At 36.4% G+C, this 20,465-nt stretch overlaps 1 protein-coding gene across 2 annotated transcripts in view; it reads left to right on the top strand.

Moving 5' to 3' along the window:
• Positions 1–20,465, top strand: part of FNDC3A (fibronectin type III domain containing 3A) — a 143,664-nt gene that overhangs the window by 30,464 nt on the left and 92,735 nt on the right. For both annotated transcript variants that reach the window (XM_049646901.1, XM_049646902.1), the window contains exon 3: positions 13,437–13,512. In XM_049646901.1, coding sequence (XP_049502858.1) covers positions 13,437–13,512 — 76 coding nt within the window. The remainder of the gene's footprint in view (positions 1–13,436; positions 13,513–20,465) is intronic.

The following is a 20,465-nucleotide window of genomic DNA, read 5'->3' as shown; positions in this document are numbered from 1 at the left end:
AAATTAGTCTTCTAATTGCTCTGTAGCTTTGCCTGGCAAACAAAATAGCTGTTTGTTAATTGTCTCATTCTTAAAAGTTTTTAGAAAGGTTAGAATTTAAACATTAAATCAATCTCTTCTTTCCCATTAGAGTTTGTTTCTCCAGAATGTCTGCACCATGCCACTTTCTATGATGTTACATAAGAAAGTCAAATATTTTTTGAAAATGTCAATATTAACTATTAACTTTTCCCTAGAGATACACACATAGATACAGATATGAAAATCTGCTTATATTATCACCTTTTTTATGAACACATAATTTTAAAAATTCTGACATTAAGCCATGCTGCATTGAAAAAAAATCATCTCACTTATTCACGTACTATCTATGTGCAAATTATTGTGCTGGTTCTTGTTGTAAGAAATAACAAAATAAGATTTATAAATTGGGTGTAAATTTTAAGGTAGTCTAAAGAAAAAAAGCTTCCTAAAATATCATTTAAAAAAAAGTTACAAAGGGTGTAAACAAACTAGAATTTATATTTGGCATAAAATTTGGCACTGTATCACAGTATTCTTACTGGGACCAATATCATTTCATTTGTTCATTTTTTTTTTTTAAACGTTTATTTGTTATTGAGAGACAGAGCGTGCGCAGGGGAGGGGCAGAGAGAGAGGGAGACACAGAATTCGAGGCAGGTTCCAGGCTCTAAGCTGTTAGCACAGAGCCCGACGGACGTCTCGAGCTCACAAACCGCGAGATCATGACCTGAGCCGAAGTCGGACGCTTAACAGACAGAGCCACTCAGGCGCCCCTCATTTGTTCATTTTTAAAGTATGTATCTCTTCCTGTTTTCAAGAAAGTAAAAATTGGCAAATTATTTCATCTGAGAAGTGAATAGCAACATGCTTTCATATAATTAAAGCTAATACAGCAAAATTATAAGTTAAAATATTAAATATTTTATAGTATTTTAGTGAAATACATATGTATATATTTAATTCTATTGTGAAAGGTCATCAGATTTTAAGGGAACAATATCTTAAATGAAATATAATGGTCATGGAATTTTGACGGTTTCTACTCTAAAAACAATTGATTTTCTGTTAGATTAACTACTAGATATTCTGGTGTAGTTAGAATAATTCCTAACCCTCTAATTAAGTGACTATAGTTAATCAACCCTTGTGCCCTATAATCCTGTAGGAAATGTTGACTTTTAAGAAATATAATGTTGGGGGCACATGGGTGGCTCAGTCCGTTGAGCGTCCGACTTTGGCTCAGGTCATGATCTCAAGGTCCGTGAGTTCGAGCCCCACATCGGGCTCTGTGCTGACAGCTCAGAGCCTGGAGCCTGCTTCGGATTCTGTGTCTCCCTCTCTCTCTGCCCCTCCCCCACTCATGATCTGTCAATCTCTGTCAAAAATAAATACATTTAAAAAAAAAGAAAAAAAAGAAATATAATTTGGGCTGACAGGAGGAAATAAAGAATAGCTTATAAGCAGCACTGAGTAAATAGGGACATTCAAATGAAAACTATCCACAGAATTCTAAAAATTCTTTGCTCTTCTGTAATAAGAGATATTAAATGAGAAGCCTGCTTACAAGGATTATTTTTCTCATGATTTTTCTTGTATGTATTCGCTTAATATAAAGCAAGATTTTTTTAAGGCAAGATCTTTTTTTGTCAGAAATTATAAATAGGTACAAATAAAAGTTGTGTGCATTTTCAATTTGTAACATTTCCCTTTCATTAATAAACTGTAGTGATTATATATTCAGAGTACTCCTATATATAATCTATCACCAGATAGAATGCTCAAGGTTCGTATTCCTAAAATGCTTCATTTGTGTGATTTTTTAAAAAATAATAATTGAAAATGGGAAAAATATACATATACATCTAAACACATGACAGAAAATATACAAGATATTATAAACAGGGACCCACCCCAGAAAGAGTCGTCTAAATTTTGCCATACACCCTTTGGTACTATTTGAATATTTTTTAATGTGAATTTATTACATTTTCAATAAAAAAAAGTTCTATCAATTGAGAAACAGAAAAAGAGAACATGCAATTTAAAATGTACATGTATATATACATATATATATGTGTATATGTATATATATATCTCACAGGGAAAAAAGGTCTGAACAGATACACACCCATCTGTTCAGTGGTTCTTCTCAGGAGAAAGGGATTGGTTGAAAGAGGTGGAAAGGCAAATTATGCTTTATCTGAACTGCTTAAAGTTTTTGTTAAATTAATTTATTTTCAGAGAGAGAACGAGCTGGGGGGGGTGTTGGGGGGGGGCACAGACAGCTATGCTGACAGCAGAGAGCCCCATGTGGGGCTCAAACTCACGAACCATGACCTGAGCCGACCTGAGCCAAAGTCGGACACTTAACCAACTGAGCCACCAAGCACCCCTGAACTGTTTAAAGTTTTAAGAATGCTTTTATTTAAGGCCAACATAATCAGAAGAGTGCATAAATCATTTTTGTGCAGCTGCTTCCTTGTATCCCTTCCCAGGAAGTACTTTCTCTCTCTTAAGCAGTATCCCCTTTTTCCTCCTCAAACCAAAGATTAATTTAGCCTGTTTCTGAATTGTATATAAATAGAATTACACAATATGTATTATTTTGTCTTTGGGTTTTTGTTCAATAGTTCATGTATGAGATTCATCCACGTTACCACTTATAGGTATTTGCTACATAATATTCCATTACATGAATATACATCAATTGCTTCATTCTAGTACTAATGGAAGCTTGGATTGTTTCCAGTTTTTACTGTCACAAATAATTCTTCAAAAACATTCTTGAACATTTCCTAAGTTTTGGCTTTTTGGTTTTGGTTTTTGATTTTTGGTGAGGTACATAAGGAGAGTCATCTCTCTGGAATAATTTTGAAAATAATTTGTTTAATGAGTTCAAAATTAGCCAACTCACACTGTTGTTTTGTTGTTTAAAAATTATTTTTAAGTAATAATAGTTCATGTTTCCCTCATTTTCTGCCTTCCTTAAAATGTTATCAGAAAAAAATATTTTTTGGCCACCACTGATATTTTCTTCCATATTTTAAATTGTCTCTTAAATATTTTCCTCTTGCCTGCTTCACATGGGTAGGTAGGAATCATGATTGTATTGTAATCATGACAAATTGTAAATCTTTAGATTTAAAATTGGTTACATATGATGGTCATTTCACATATCATATATTTTTAGGAACTTAAATACAGTTCAATTTCACAAGCATTAACTAAGGTAACCACTACTAGATTATGTCATGTAAGAAATACTAAGTACAACACACAGTGTCTGCCCCTATTGATTCACAATTGTTATATTCCTGGCTCCCCCATACATATACAGTATTATAACCCAGTATATGGGTAAGGACTGAAAGTGATATAAAAGGCTTTTCTCATCAAGTATTGCCTTAGAAATACTTAGTTACACTTGAAGAAAGTATTTTCTTTTTTATTTCAACATGGCTCTAAATTATCCATTATGCCTTCTTTTTTAGGAAATGTCTGAATAAAATACTTATAAAGCATCAATCCCAATGTCTCATATGTGTCTATACACATATTATTGAGCACTTAATAGTCTTTATACCTATATAATATTGAAATTGGCATATTATTGGCCACTTAATAGTCTTCATACTTACATAATATTGAAATTGGCATTTTAAAGTTAAAACAGCTGACAAACTTAAGTGGCACATTAATGAGTGCTTAAGGAAAAGAATTTCATGTTAGCTACAAAGTTGGCCACATACTAGCTATATACAGACAAAGCACCCTATCTTCTTGGGGGTAATTCATGGGACTAATGAAAGATTTGGGGGAAGAAAGTAGGTTGGAACTGTGTTTTGAAGGAGGGAAATTCAAATTAAAACCTCAATGAGGATGTAAAATATTAAGAAATCTGACAATATAGAAAGGCTGTAGATCAGTGTAATCCCTTATACACTGCTGGTGCAGCCTTTTTGGGGGGAATGATCTGGCAATATTTAATAAAGCTGAAAAGGTGCATATCTAAAATCTAACATACATACTTGTAGATATTTATCCTGCAGAAAATCTTACGCATGTGTATAAGAGTACATGTGCAAGATTATTCATTGCACTGTGTTGTAATAATGAAAGATGTGGACACAATCTAAATATCCATGAGAGAAATGAATAGAATTTGGAGGATTAATACAATGGAATACTATATACTTCTTTGCCTGAATTTATACTATGGATAAATCTCAATTACAGTATTAAATAGCAAATTAGAGATATGTAAAACATGATGCCGCTGATATAAACTAAGAAACAAACTCACAAAATGATGGTATATACTAATAGTGGATGTATGCAAGCATGCACATTAAGAGTATTAAGGATAAGAAAGATATCCCAAATTCAGAAAGATCTGTAAACTTACATGTCTCTTTCAGAAGAGCATTTGAGACAAATTTGGCAACATGGTAAATCTGGTTGCTTCCAGACACTGATAGATACATACTCTCTACTTTTCTGTATGTTTGAAATGAAAGACATTACCTTAGACATTACAGATAGGATAGTTGATAAAGTTTCAAGGGGTGCTTGGGGGGTGCCTGAGTGGCTCAGTTGGTTGAACATGGACTTCAGCTCAGGTCTCATGGTTCATGAGTTGGAGCAACATGTCAGGCTCCATGCTGACAGTACGGAGCCTGTTTGGGATTCTCACTCGCTCCTCTCTCTCTCTGCCCCTCCCTTGCTTGTGCTTTCTCTCTGTCTCAAAATAAATAAATAAAAACTTTTAAAAGTGGGGGAGGGGGCTTGGGTTCCTCAGTCGGTTAAGTGTCTGACTCTTGATTTGGGCTCAGGTCATGATCTCACAGTCGTGGGATTGAGCCCTGCATAGCCTCCACACTGGACTTGGAGCCTGCTTGGGAGAGTCTCTCCCTCTCCTTCTGCCCTTCCCCCACTTGCGCTTGCATGTGCTGTCTCTTAAACATTTTTTTTAAAAAGAGTCTTAGGGGCGCCTGGGTGGCGCAGTCGGTTAAGCGTCCGACTTCAGCCAGGTCGCGATCTCGCGGTCCGTGAGTTCGAGCCCCGCGTCGGGCTCTGGGCTGATGGCTCGGAGCCTGGAGCCTGTTTCCGATTCTGTGTCTCCCTCTCTCTGACCCTCCCCCGTTCATGCTCTGTCTCTCTCTGTCCCAAAAATTAAAAAAAAAAAAAAAAAAAAAAAAAACGTTGAAAAAAAAAATAAAAAGAGTCTTAAATGCTGTAAGTTTTGAGTTTGAGATAATAAGCAATAGGTAGTCAATAAAATTTGCAGGGTACCCTGTACTCTTCTATATTAGCATTATAATTGTTGTAACTGTCTCCTGTATGGATTCATACTTGTATACCCATCTCCACAAACTAACATATACTAGTTGCTCATTTATTATTTGCCAAAAAAATGCATTAAATGGATAGATGGTTGACAGATCTCAGTTGTCTACATGCTGGTGTCAAGCATATATTCTTAACTAAGTTTGCAAGTTATTATCCTTCATAGAACTAAAAACTAAACTCATGTTTAGTAATTTGATAATTGTCCTTTTCTTTTATTTCCAAAGATTAATCTTTATTTAAACGTTTGTTGAAATATGTTACATCAGCCATTGTATCTATAGATTGACAGGGTCCAGTGAAATGCAAATAAAATTTGATTTAAAGTTTTTATAATCAAATCAGTTTACACTTTGATGTGTAAGTAATTCAGACTTTTTTGTGAGTTGATAGTATATTTAGATGAAATGTATTTCTCAGCTTAATTTCCTAGGAAAGTCAGGTAATCAATTCAAATTTAGAAAGTTGAGGTGCCTGCAGTTTATCAAGGCAAATAAATACAGAAAAGGTAGTTTGAAAAGTCCTTTTGGAGCTTGGCAAATCTAACATTATACCATCTGATATGGTAGCCAGTAACTACTAATTTAAATTAATTAAATTAAAGGTAAATAAGCTTGCAGATTCAGGCTGTCATTTTCACTAGCTGCATTTTAAAAGTTCAGTAGCACTTATGTACACACACAGACCGTATGTATAGGTACATGTAGCAGGGGGCTATATACCAGACAGCATATAGAATATTTCCATCATCACAGAAAGTTTTATCAGCTAGCCTTGGTCTCAAAGCCAGAGGAAAAGATTTAGGAGTTATTTAGAGATGGATAGTAGTTAATTCAGCAAACGTTTGTTAAACTTTTGTAGCCTCTAAAACTGTAAAATAAATAGATTGACATCTTATGAAGGGCGAATGTAGTGGAGGTGACACATGTAAACAATATAGTTATGTGCTAAGTGTTATACTGGAGGATATACAAAGTGCTGTGGGCCCTATTACAGGAATAATTTAACTCTGCTTTAGGATGTCAGCATCTTGAAGGAATAAGTAGAATTACCTGAAGAAGAAATTTTTTGTTTACAGACTAAGTCCTCAGGCATGGAGGTTCAGCATAGGAAACATTAGTTAGCAGAAGTCAAGTCTGAATCAGTAGTCATGCTAGAGAATAGTAAGTCAGTCACAGGACAGTAAATGAGAATGAAGCTATTGACCATGGAACCCTGGAGTGAGAGGAATAGAGTAGGTTGATGACTAGAAAGCTAAAGGATCAGTACAAGAAAATATGGAAAGTCAGAGGCAGGCCGGTCCCAGACCAGTTCAGGAGAAATCTCTTAAACATTGTGTTCTGGGTATATTATCTTTCTTATGTCACAATTGATCAACTTCTTCTAGGCTGGGGGCAGATCCTTAAAGTAACAGGTCTACACTGATAAAAATAATAATACTAAGACTTAAATATATGGTGCTTATAGTAACAATAGCTAACATGTACAAATAGTGTTTACTGTATACCATTCACTGTCTTAAGCACTTGACATATGTTAACTCAGTCATCAAAATAACCCTGTGAGCATTGAGTTAATTTGAAAGCCTTCAGTCATGGATTGGGAAATTACATTGCTCAAGGTATGTTAACTATTATTCAAGGGTACAAGGCCCAAAGGATTTTCCATTTTATTATTACTCACAACCTCATTAAGTTGGCACCCTTGAGCAAGCCTGAAGAAGCAGGTGAATAAAAAAACAGGACAAGGATTAGATGCTACAGAGAATTTTGTTCACGTGCTTTGTGTAATCTGAGGGTTGCTGTTTGTGCTGAATTGTGTTTTTCTTACCCCACCCCGAAATTCATATGTTGAAGTCCTAACCCTCAGTACTGCAGAGTGTGACTGTATTTGGAGATAGGGTCTTGAAAAAGGTAATTAAGCTAAAATGAGGTCATTAGGGAAGGCCCTAATCCAATAGAATTTTCCTTTTTACCAGTGTCTTGTAAGAGAATATTAGGACAAAGACACATAGAGGGAAGACCATGTGAAAACATAGGAGGAATGTGACCATCTGCAAGCCAAGGAGAGAGGCTTCAGAAGAAACCAACCATGCCAACAACTTGATCTCAAACTTCTAGCTTCCAGAATTATGAGAGAACAAATTTCTGTTTAAGCACCCCCCAGTCTGTGGAACTTTGTTATGGCAGCTAAGCAAACTAAGATGATAGCCAAAATAATACATTTGTAAATATTGAAGAGCATGAATATATGTTTTTGATTTTCGGGTTAATTTTTTGGCTCTGTCTGCTAAAACCTCTGCTGGGTTTCAGAAATAGAAATGTGAGGTACTTTGTTCTCAGACCTGACTTAATGTCAGTCTTAATGTATAATGAAGAATGCAAGTTCCATGTCCTTGTAGAAAGGAGAAAATTAAATTACATCTGCAAGATTGATTCCATCCATAAACATTTTCCTCTTTATTTTTTCATGATTATATTTGGTTTTGTAAGTTATTTTTTATGAAAATATAGGTGAACATTTTTAGAAATTAATATAACCTTAAACATTTCATATGAGGTATATATTCTTCAAAATAAACAATTTAAACTATTAGAGTTTTATAGAATTAAACTTAAGTACTCCCTAAATTCAGAAGGTTCAATTTTTGTTAACTGCACAGAACAAATCACTTATAACATCTTATAACATCTTGGGAATTTTTGTCTTTTCCTTTAGAGATTATAGAATATTAGGAGCAACCTCCACACCTTCATGGGGCTTGATCTCATGACCCCGAGATCAAGAGTCACATGCTCTACCTATTGAGCCAGCGAAGCACCCCACCAACCTTAACTGATCCTTTAGGTTTTAAAGTAGTGAAACTTTCTGGAGTAATAAATAATACCATGGTTTTCCAGATGGCCATCTTAGCAGTTTATGACTAATTACATTAGAAAGATTGATTATTTCCCTGGGGTTCAAACTGGGGAGAAAATCCCAGACTCCTCACCCTTTGGAGACAGACCTAAATATCTATACAGTGTTTGAAAAGTTCCCAGGGTGATTGCAAGTTATCTTTCCTTTCATCTAGTGTACATCTTTTCATCTAATACTCTTTAATCGTGCTGTGAAGCAGGTATAAGATTGATACTTTCTTATTCTCATTATACATGTAAGAAACTTAGACCAACAGCAGTTAGGTAAAATTGAAACAGATGACAAAGGAGTTCTTTATTATCTTTGAAATGCAAAATAGTATTTTTAAAGTTGTATCTAGCAGTGATTAGTAACAGTTGAAAATTAAGATAGTAAGATATAATTTATACATATGGATTGTATTTTAAAAATATTGCTCACTTACTATTGTTTTTCCTTTAGAATATACACAGATATTATTAAGTAGTGATTATTCCTGACATTTAAATAAAATTTATTTGTGTAGACAAAGCATAAATAAATAAATTTTGGCACTTTTATTCATTAGTTCAGATTCCGGGGTGGTACCTCAGTTCTATATTTTTTATTATAAATGTTCATTTTAATTTGCCTCACTGTAAGTGGCTAATTGATGTAAATTGAGTAAATGCACTGGGAGTTTACTATATAATAGAACAGTTGGTTGAATGGTTTTGTAAAATGAAGAACTTTTTCAATAATACTAATGATCACCTCTTAGTTTACTTTTTAAAAGTAAATCTGGTTTAAACTAAATGATATCTCAGGTCTCCTTCAGCTTCCAACTTTTCCAAAGCTGTATGCTCGGTTTGTTTTAGAGGTATTCATGTCAGACTTTCCAGTCTCTGGTGTCTATGCCCCTTTGTCCTTTTCTTTCCTTCCTCACTCCAGAGATGTCTTTTCTGCTATTCTGCTTTTTTTTGAAACTTACTTCCTTCCCTAAGTAAATAATTTTATATTTAAAATTATTTTTTATTTTTTTAAGTTTATTTTTTATTTATTTTGAGAGATAGTGTGAGCGAGGATGGGACAAAGAGAGAGAGAGAGAGAGAGAGAGAGAGAGAGAGAGAGAGAGAATCCCAAGCCAGCTCCGAACTGTCAGTGCACAGCCTGACTCGGGGCTTGATCCCATAAACTGTGAGATCATGACCTGAGCCAAAATCAAGAGTCATCCCCCTTACCCCACCGAGCCACCAGACACCCCAATATTTTTATATTTGATCCCTTAAAATTTCGTCAGTCTTCCATAACTTCTCTAAGCCTTTGTATCTTTTTACTATCAAAGAGTTTAGGGAGCATTAAATTTTTATTATGTTCTTAGAGATTTTTACATGCTTTATTAATGAATATACTCAGCATATTTAGACCTTTAATCAGTGACATTTTCATTATATCCTTTGTGTTATGTTTTTAATATAACATTTTTGAATAACTATTTCCATGTATCATCATAGCCTATTTGTGAGAATAATTTATAGTATTATCTATAGTCATTGTCAATGCTAATCTGCCCTTTGGGTTAGGTATCTTACCCAAAACATGTTTCAAGCATATGTTTGTTTACTACTTAAGTAACGTAAATATTAGTACTTAATATTTAAGTTTAGAATACACTTAAAATGTTCACTAGTTCTGCATGTCTCTTCAGAATGTGAGAAGTTGAACTGTTGGTGGACATTCAAATAATTGCTTTTATCAACTCTTCACCCACTGTTGACTCTGTTAACTCAAACCAGGCATTAGAAGTTCCCAACATTTGCACTAAAGAATGATACAGAACTGGCTGGCTGATATATTGTGTCAGGGGAGTCTTGAACATGGCAACAGCTCTGTTATTAGGGATGTAAGAAGTGAAAGAACCTGGGGAAGAAAGAGTGTAGTGAAACTGTCAGGGCTGAACTCTGATTTCATAAAGGGATTAGGGATTGGAAGCCAGCAGTACCTTTGAGATAAGTACAAACCTAAGAGCACAATCATTTGTTTTTGTGAAATTTGAAGATACTGAGGAATTTCATTTTTATAGCCCAATGAAGTACTAATCATTTTATGATACTCTATTTGTGAAATTTGCTAATTTTGCAAATAGAGGCATCCATGACATACATTACAAAATGATGGATAATTTATCAGGATTCCTCACCTGTCACACTTCTGAGAATTACTTTGTTTATAAGATATCTGTGGTCACTAAATTAGATAATACGTGTTAAGAAGCTGTGTCATTATGATTATACAGTTTTGTGGCAATAATTAACCTCAAGTAGAATAACTAGTTCATCATTCATAGTTCCTCTCCTTTCTCCTTATCACATTGTACTATTGTTTATAATAAGGTTATGAAAAATTGTTCTGCATTTATGCAGATGAATATAAAGTGACGTAGGATTCTAGGGTCACTTGGGTGACTCAGTTGGTTACGTGTCTGACTCTTGGTTTCAGCTCAGGTCATGGTCTCACAGTTTGTGAGTTCAAGCCACGTGTTGGGCTCTGTGCTGGCAGCATGGGGCCTGCTTGGGACCCTCTTTCTTCCTCTCTCTCTGCCCCTCCCTTGCTCATTCTCATTCTCTCTCTCTCTCTCTCTCTCTCTCAAAATAAATAAATAAACATACCCTAGAATTTGATGGTCAGGGGAGGCCTTTCTGAAGAGATAACATTTGAGATAATGGAGTAATAAGAAGCAGGCCCCCTAAATAAAACCTGTGTACAGAGAGAAGTTCCTAGATTTTATAAAATGCATTTTAAAGCCATCTACTTGCATAAAATCTCCCAAGGTTCAAGAATCTCCTTAGGGGAAAAAAATCCCTGCCCAGAAAACGTGACTGACTACTTTTTCCTCTTGCTTTTTTTTCCTCTTGGTTATCCTTCACTCTGATTTCTGTTAAAGCTATTTTCTCATCCTCCAGCATTTCTTTTTATTCTGATTCATTATTTCTCTTCTTATTTTTGTTTCCTTTTTTTTTTTTTTTTTAACTTTCTTTGAGTTAACTATGCCTTTTCTCACTTATTGACTTGGGTGCTTACTAATTTTCAGTCTGTTCTAAGTATTTAAAGGCCTGTGTTTTTTGATAATACAATTTTGCCTTTATTTCAGGGCTTTAACTTAACATGTTTTTGTTACATTTCACTGCTGTTGATTTACTATTTTTCATTATGATTTCTTCCCCTAACCCACAAATTATTGAAGCTTTTTAAAATTTGCAAATGTATTTTTAAATTTCTAACTTAATTGCAAATAGAGGATATGCAATATTAATTCTTTGCAATTTGTGACACTTGATTTGTGATGTTGTCTATAGTCCAGTCTTGTAATTTTCATTTCAATTGCATATGTGCTTGGAAAGAATATATATTTTCTAATTGTTAGGTGTAATATTCTTTACATGGCCACCAAATCAAGATTATGAATGGTGTTGTTAAAGTCTTCCATATCCTTGATGATTATCATCTACCTGTTCTGTTAATCACTGAGAAAAGTATTAAAATAGACCACCAAAATAGTAGGTTTGGCATTTTCTCTCTAACTTCTTTTAATCTAACTTATTTACTCTTTTTAATAGGCAAACTTAGTCCATTTATATTTATTTTATTAATATATTTGGATTATTTCTAACAATTTATTTTGTTTTCCATTCACCCTACTTTTCTTCTTACCTACTTCCCTTGAAATGAGGGTCTTTCAATCTTTGCCTGAAATATTAACCAAGAAGGTGAAAGATCTCTACACTGAAAACTATAAAACTTTGATGAAAGAAATCGAAGAAGACACAAATAAATGGAAAGGTATCCCATGTTCGTGGATTGGAAGAATTAGTATTGTTAAAATGTCCATACTATCTACAGCCATCTTTAGATTCAGGGTAATCCCCATCAAAATTCCAATGGAATTTTTTTTACGGAAGTAGAGAAAACACTGCTAAAATTTTTATGGAACCACAAAAGACCCATGAATATCCGAAACAATCCTGAAAAAGAAGGACAAAGTAGGAGGCATCATACTTCCTGAATTCCAGTTGTATTGTAAAGCTATAGGAATTAAAAGTTCTGGCGTAAAACAGAAAGGACCAAAGGAAGAGAATTGAAAGCCCATAAATAAACCTATGCATGTATGGTCAGCTAACATTTGAAAAGGAAGCCAAGAATACTCAGTGCAGAAAAGACAGTCTCTTCAATAAACGATGCTGGGAAAATTGGAATGTTTACATGTAAAAGAATGAAACTAGACCCGTACTGTACACCATTCACAAAAATTAACCGGAAATGGATTAAAGAGGGGAAAACTACATACCAAAATGTTCACTTCAGTGTTGTTTTTTTAATAATGGAAAAATTGAAAGCTACCCAAATTCCTTACATAAAGAAAATGGTTAAGTAGTTTATGGCGTGGTCATTGGAGTGGTTAATAGCATGGAAAAATCTTTTTAAAGTATTAAACATTAAAAAGATACCAAATTGGAGTTCTTACATATATACATATATATAAATATGTATATACATATGTATGTATGTTAAGGGGGGAAACTAAGCCTATGCATAGGGAACAAGATTAAGAAATTTATCAAAATGTTAACAGTGTTTATTGTAAGATAGAAGGACTTCAGATTTTTTTTCCCAGTTTTCTGTTTTTCAAATGTCATAAAATTAGGGTGTATAATCTTTATAATGAAAAAAAAAAGGTGAGATTAATTTAACAAATTCCAAAATATAACTTGAGATGTCCTACTAAGTCAAGTATGCTCATCTCAAGCTCTGCTTATCACTTTAATACTTTATCTTTTAAAAAATGAAATACTTAGCAACTAATGAACTAAGGATAGATGAGCCAAATATCCTGTGGTTTGACTCCCTCTGTGTTTCAGAGTAAAGTTTATTGCCTTTCCAATAAAAGTGTGCCACTGTATTTGTTTATTCCCTTACTTTTGGCTTAAGTCTCCAGAAAACTGAAGTAATACTTTAACAAATGTGTAAAATGTGTAATCCCATTTTCCCTCCCAGTGTCATAAGGTTAAATAGCTCACATCTACTGTCCTGGCAAATATGTAATACTGTTTTATATATAATCTTGATTGTTATTATTTGCTCTATTATTTGATTATTTTGTTCTGATTAATACTTCTTTCCCTCATTTAAAGGTTATTCTGGTACAAGTTAACCCAGGGGAAGCATTTACAATAAGAAGAGAAGATGGACAGTTTCAATGCATTACAGGTAAGAATGGTAATTTGTTATCATTTGAGATGACAGAAATTTATAATACATAAAGGTGTATATGCTTATGGTTTCTTCCTTTCTTTCTCACTACCACTACCACACCAGCTCACAAACTCTGAATACCTTATGGTATTGCAGTAGTATCCTAATCAGTCTCTTTTCCCTGGTTTCTTGATTAGTCTTACATTCCCCTTCTCAAAAATCTTCATTGAACCCAGTTCAAGTTCCTTATTAGTCTTTCTAAAAGATTATTTCATGTTTCTAGTGTTGCTTTCCCTTTCCCTTTAATATTGTTTCCCTTTATCTTGCTAAGTTGGCTTATTCATTGTCTTCTTGAACCTGTCTTGTACTTTCTATACTCTTCTTATCTAGAATCCGCCCTTATCTCCACCATCTCTAGCCTATCCAAATCCTACCAGTGCTTCAATACCAAGTTCAGATCTTATCTTTAAAAGAATTTTTTTTGTAAAGTCACTAGCCACCCTGCCACACACCACATTTATGACAAACTAAAACGTCTCCAGATATTACCATATGTTCCAGGGGAGGCATACTGAAGAACCACCACTCTAAAGAGAAGAGCAGTAAAAAGATCACTGACTTTGGTATTAGAGAACCTGGGTTTAAATCCCAACTCTGCTAACTTACTAGCTATATAGAACTTTTGCATGTCATTTAATCTCTATCAGCACATTGCAGTTTAATTGATTTTATAAGGAAAGAAATTCACAAATTATAGTTATAAATTAACTTTTAAAATAGAAGTTACTTGGGGTGCCTGGGTGGCTCAAATGGTTAAGCGTCCAACTCCCGATTTTGGCTCAGGTCATGATCTTATGGCTTGTGAGTTCAAGTGCTGCATTCAGGCTCTGTGCTGGCAGTGCAGAGCCTGCTTGAAATTCTCTCTCTCTCTCCATCTCTCTGCTCCTCCCCTGCTTGTGCTCTGTCTCTCAAAATAAAATAAACATTAAAAATAAATAAATAAATAAAAGTTATTTAAAATTCAAAGTCTGGTTATCTAACTGTGTTTAGCAGTTTTTGTATTTTAAGTCACACTATAATGGTAATGAGTATCCTCATTTGCAGGTGTGTTTGAAAAGATGTTGTATTAGTTAAAATGCTTCCATCATAAACAATATTTATTGAAAACAAGTTGAAGAAATATACAAATAAACCTAAGACATAGCTCTATTAGAAACTTACATTCTAAGAGTTAGCCAGTATAAAAATAGAATTATTTTTATAAAATCCTAACTGGCAGGTAAAGACTGGCAGGACCCGAATAGCCTATTTAATTTATAATGTGCCTATAGTATTAATAGTCTTTTTTTTTAATTTTTTTTTTTAACGTTTATTTATTATTGAGAGACAGAGCATGAACAGGGGAAGGGGAGAGAGAGAGAGAGAGTGGGAGACACAGAATTGGAAGCAGGCTCCAGGCTCTGAGCTATCAGCACAGAGCCCGACATAGGGCCCAAAACTTGCAAACCACAAGATCATGACCTGAGCCTAAGTCAGACACTCAACCAACTGAGCACCCAGGCATTCCAATAGTCTCTTAATAGTAGGAACTGACTACCATGTGAAGATACTTTTATGCAGAGATAAATTTCTTTGCTTCAGTAGAAAAGCGAGACTCCTCCCTGTATGACAGATTATAAGAGTGGACTCTTTGTTTTAAAATTACTGGGCAGAGTTTTTAAAAACACAGGATAGAAAAAGGGGAACCGTAAAGAAGGTAAAAAGCTTTCCCCTTTTCATGTTTTTGTTTTTCACAATTAAAAGACAGGATGAATGTGGAAGGACTGATAGTGAACGAGGGCCTGGGGTGAAGTTTTTCTAAAGACCATCATGCTCTCGCTCCAAGCAAGAGAAGACAGGACAAGAAAAGACTAAGGACTACTGGGAGCTCATCTCCTTTTCTTCCCCTTTGCTATCACTAGTTTTTATTATGTAACAGACATCTTCCTGTATAGTTCTAGAGCTAGGTAAAAGGTAAGAGTAGAATTCAGTGTGGAGGCAACAGATAACAAAGAAGAAAGCCTTAAGGGAGAAAAATCATATGCCAGTGAAGCTCAGAGTAAATTAGGATCCTTGGCTCTAAGGCCATCAGGTTAGGAAAACTTTTCTCTTCACAGTCACTAGACCAATAAAAGAAAACCTCTGTAATGAAACCTAAAAAACTGGGATTATTTCCAGTGTAAATTAATAAACATTTGGCTTAATCCCATTTGTGAGGGTGCCTGATCCCATTTATGAGGGCTCCACTCTCGTGATTTCATCACCTCCCAATGACCCTACTTCCTAATACCGTCGCATTGGGGTTAGGATTTCAACATATGAATTTTGGGGGGAATATATTTAGTTTTCAGCAGCACTGCATTGATAGGAGTGGCAGAGATGAGCTGCAGTGCCCAAGTGGGGTGTCAGAGCCTAAACTGGGTGAAGAGTTCATCCATATGAGAACAGCCAAGTGCAGAGAGTTAGAGCCCAGAGTGAGGAGAGAATTCACACAGCAAAGTGTTGTGATACAGGGACTCAGAGTCTAAGCAGGCTGATGAGCGTATCATCAAGAAGGGGTGGCCTGGTGTGGGATGTAAGAATCTCAGCAGGATAAAGAAGTCATCAATACAGTGAAGCAGCCCAGCATAGAGAATCAGTGCCAGAATAAAGTGAGAGTACCTACAGGTGAAGGCAACCTGATGTAGGGAGTCAGAGCTGAGAATGAGGAGGTCATCTGTTTGGAAGGGTAGCCTGACATGTGTTGTCAGAGCCCCGGTAGAGTCAGACCATTCACACGATGGAGGTGGTCCTTAGTAGACAAAGCCCAAGTCACGTAAAAAAGACATCCACATAGAGGACGGTGTGGAGGGCCTCCACAGAGGGATGGCCTGGCATGGGGTGTCCCAGCCCCAGCAGGGTAATGAAAGTGTCCATACATTGGAGGTACTCATCAAGAAGAGTCAGAGCCCAAACAGTGTGAGGGCATTCGTGGGATAGGAGGTGACTTGGTTTGAGGTGTCAGAGCCCAAATGAGGTGAGGAAAATGTCTACATGGGAGGTAGAGGGTAGAATCCAGCAAGGAGAATCAGATCCTGGGTGTAGTGAGGAGGGTATCTCTTTGGCATGGCAGGAAATATCAAACCCCAGGAAGCACCCATCCACACATGGGGGACAGCCTAACATAGGAAATGAGAACCTGAGTGAGGTGAGGAGGGCATCCCCATAGAGGAATAACCTGGTGTATCAGAGCCCAAGCAGAGGAAAGAAGTAGTCCACATGATGGGCTGAGGGGTAGAATGGCCTAGTGTGGAGAATCAGAGCCCAAATGTGGTAAAAAGAGAATATACACAAAAGTGGAGTGGGTACTCCAGCACAGGTTGTTAGAGCTTGTGCGTGGTGACATGGAACCAAGGAGCGAAGGACACCTACATAGAGGGTTGTTAGAGGGTGGGGTGGGCTCAGTGTGGGGCGTTAGACCCTGAGTAGGATAAGGCCATACATGCCGGGGGACAGTGGAGGGCGGGAGTGGTGGCAGAGATGGAAGATTGATGACACACACAGGGGGACTAATTAAAGAAACAGTTCTGTTAAGAATGACGAGAGACCTGGGTTTCTTACTATCTAAGAAAGAATTTTAGGTGTGGAAAGGGAAGAAACTAGAATGAATCCTGCTGGCAGTTGAATCAGAAAAATCAGACATTCCTGATTCTGGGTCTGGGGCAGAGAAAGTACAAGATGAGAATGGAACATATTGTTACCCCAGAGAGAGGGAAGATTGCAAAATGGATGGAGACATGTCAAAAGGATATAGTGACCGACTTGAAGGATATGGAGAAGCCTGGCAGGCACCATATTAATCAAGTGATGAAATTGTATGTCTTCAGTAATGGCAGGAATCAAAATTGTGTGCTACCTGATAATGATACATTAAGAGGAACATGATGTCTCTTCTGTGATATTTCTGCCACAAATGCATAATCTGAATCTAAACACAAGGAAATAATAGACAAACCCAAATCAAGAGACATTCTGTAAAATAACCCTTAATCTTCACAGGTGAAGACTGTGAAAGTCCAGGAAAGACTGAGGAACTGTTCAGACTGATAGACTGAAGGGACATGCCAACTAAATACAACGTGTGAACCTGAACTAGATGCTTTTGCTAGAAAGCACATTATTAGGACAATTGGTGAATCTTGAATGGGATTTGAAAATTAGATGGTTTATTAGTTTCTTAGGGCTGCCATAACAAAGTAACACAAACTGGGTGACTTAAAACAACAGAAGTTTAATGTCCCATAGTTGTAGAGGCTAGAAGTGCAAGATCAAGATGTCAGCAGAATCGATTCTTTCTGAGGGAGAATTCATGCCTCTCTTCTACTTGCTGGTGACGGCCAGCAATCCTTGGGGCTTCTTGGCTTTAAAGGCATCATTTTAATCTGTTTCCATCTTCACATGGCATTCTCCCTGTGTCTCTGTGTCTTCACATGGCTGTCTTCTTATAAGGATACCATATTGGATTGGGGTTCCATTCTACTCCAACATGACCTCATCTTAACCAATTTTATTTGCAATGACCTCATTCCCAAATAAAATTGCATTCTGAGGTGCTGGTACAGAAGCATATCTTTTTTAGGAAACACAGTTCAATCTGTAACAGATAGTAATGAGGTATCAGTGTTAATTTTCTGGTTTTGATGGTTGTGTTATATCAGAGAATGTCCTTATACGAAATGCATATGAAAGTATTCCATAGGTGATGGGCCATCATGTCAGCATTTTCCTTTCAAATGGTCAGGGAAGAAAGTTCTTTGTACCAGCTAGACATGCAATTTTTTTGGCAAAACTTACTGTTTCAAATTTTTTGAGAATGATTAAGAAAATGATACTTTTTTTTTCCTTTTTTTTTTTTTTAGTGTTTATTTTGGTGGGGGGAGAGAGAGAGAGAGAGGTGCACATGCAAGTGGGAGAGGGGCAGAGAGAGAGGGAAAGAGAGAATCCCAAGCAGGCCTGAACCAAAGTCAAGAGTTGGACACTTAACTTGACTGAGCCATCCAGGCGGCCCAAGAAAATGATATTCTGTGTCTCAGAGAATTTATGGGAGGACTAGAGAACCAGACTCAAGGCTAATCTTCAGGAACAATGCCCCAAAACTATACTACAAAACTGGTCTGATTAAGAAGTCCTCATCAGTGCCAAGAGTGCCCTTTCTTCACTAAGAACTCAATATTACTTGCTTGTAGTACAGATGCCACTTCTGCCACAGGAATCTTGTGCTACCAACCACTGCCTTCTAGGTTATCAGCACCCATAGGACCAGTGTGGTCTTTACCTTGCACCAAGTCAACTCCTTCAACCTACAAAGGGATTTCAGAGTCTGTGCACCAAAACAAATGACAGTATCCACTACTGGGTAGATTTATCCAGAAAGAAAGACTTATCCAGAAAGGAAGACTTAACATTATGAATAAAACTTGATTATTTTAAAGAAAATTTTTAAGCTTATTTATTTATTTTTTGAGAGAGAGAGAGTGTGTGTATGCAAGCAGGGGAGCACTGTCATTGTAGAGCCCAATGCAGGGCTCGATCTCAGGAACCTGTAAGACCATGACCTGAACCAAAACCAAGAGTCAGACGCTTAACTGACTGAGACACCCAGATGCCCCAAGTGTCTGACTCTTGGTTTGAGCTCAGGTCACAGTTAATGGGTTCAAGCTCCACACTACCAGAACAGAGCCTGCTTGGGATTCTCTCTCTCTCCCCACCCCCCCCCCCCATCTCTGCCCTTCCCCTGCTCGTGTGCGCTTTCTGTCTCTCAAGATAAATAAATGAACTTTAAAAAAAAAAAAAAAAAAGACACTTAACTGAGTGAGCCACCCAGGTGCCTCTAGGACTTAGATGGGTTTTTTTGGTTTTTTGTTTTGTTTTGTTTTTTTAGAGAGAGGGTCCAAGTGAGCAAGGGACACAGAGAATCCCATGAGGGGGTGGAGGAGTGGGGAGAGTGGGGCTCACCTGAAGTGGGGCTCATGCTTACCTGGAGCGAGGTGCATGCTCACCTGAAGCAGGGCATCAGCTCCCCTGATGCAGGCAAGTTCAAAACAGTTGGCATATTACTCTGGTTAGATGGTATCCTTTTAACATATTTTGAAAGAAGTATTGACAAACTGAGATTGAACCCAGGAAGGCAGCCAGGAGAGCATACAGTCAAGAAATTATTCTTGTAAAAGACTATAAAAATACTTGAAGGATGTTTAACCTAGAAGAGAGCTGTGACTTGAAGACCTTGTTCTCAGCACTTTTAGAGGGAAAATTTTAGACTAACAGATGAGAGTTGCAGGGAAGCAAATTTTGACAGGGAAGAACTGTCCAAAAATTATGGTTCTATAAAAATGGAGTCATTGCTTTGTCACACCTGACTCCCATCATTGTATGTGCTCATGCATTGGGTTGGGTGGTATTATGAAAGTAATTCTTACATAGAAAAGAAGTTTGATTGGGTAAACTCCAGTATTTAACTAAAGATTCTTTGATTCCAAAATTACCTCTTAGTTAAACTGAGATCTCTTTAATTTTGGGAACGAGCACACTGACGGGGAGCCTGAAATTTAACAAGTATATCTGTGCCTGGGCATATTTCATAAAGTAGTTGAGCTAGTGAATGGTTATTGCTCAAAGCAGACCTGTGAACAGGATGCCAACTTGTAATGTATTAATAATCCTCATTCCTAATGAAATAAACACGAGGGAGAAACTTTCACTAACCTTCTGAAGCTTATAGGGGCAGGAACAATGATGCTGTCTTTATCTTGGTACATAAAACATTGAAGTGTTCAAGGATTATTAGCTTCCTTCTGTTTGGTTTCCTTAATGATAGAAATTGGCTCTTTTTCATCTCTGATTTTCTGTGCTGAAATAATGCCTTTAACTTAGTGGGCATGCTGTCAATA

The sequence above is a fragment of the Panthera uncia genome (genome assembly GCF_023721935.1).
Source record: "Panthera uncia isolate 11264 chromosome A1 unlocalized genomic scaffold, Puncia_PCG_1.0 HiC_scaffold_16, whole genome shotgun sequence".
NCBI lineage: Eukaryota > Metazoa > Chordata > Mammalia > Carnivora > Felidae > Panthera > Panthera uncia.
This window is presented reverse-complemented; position numbering and strand designations above follow the sequence as displayed.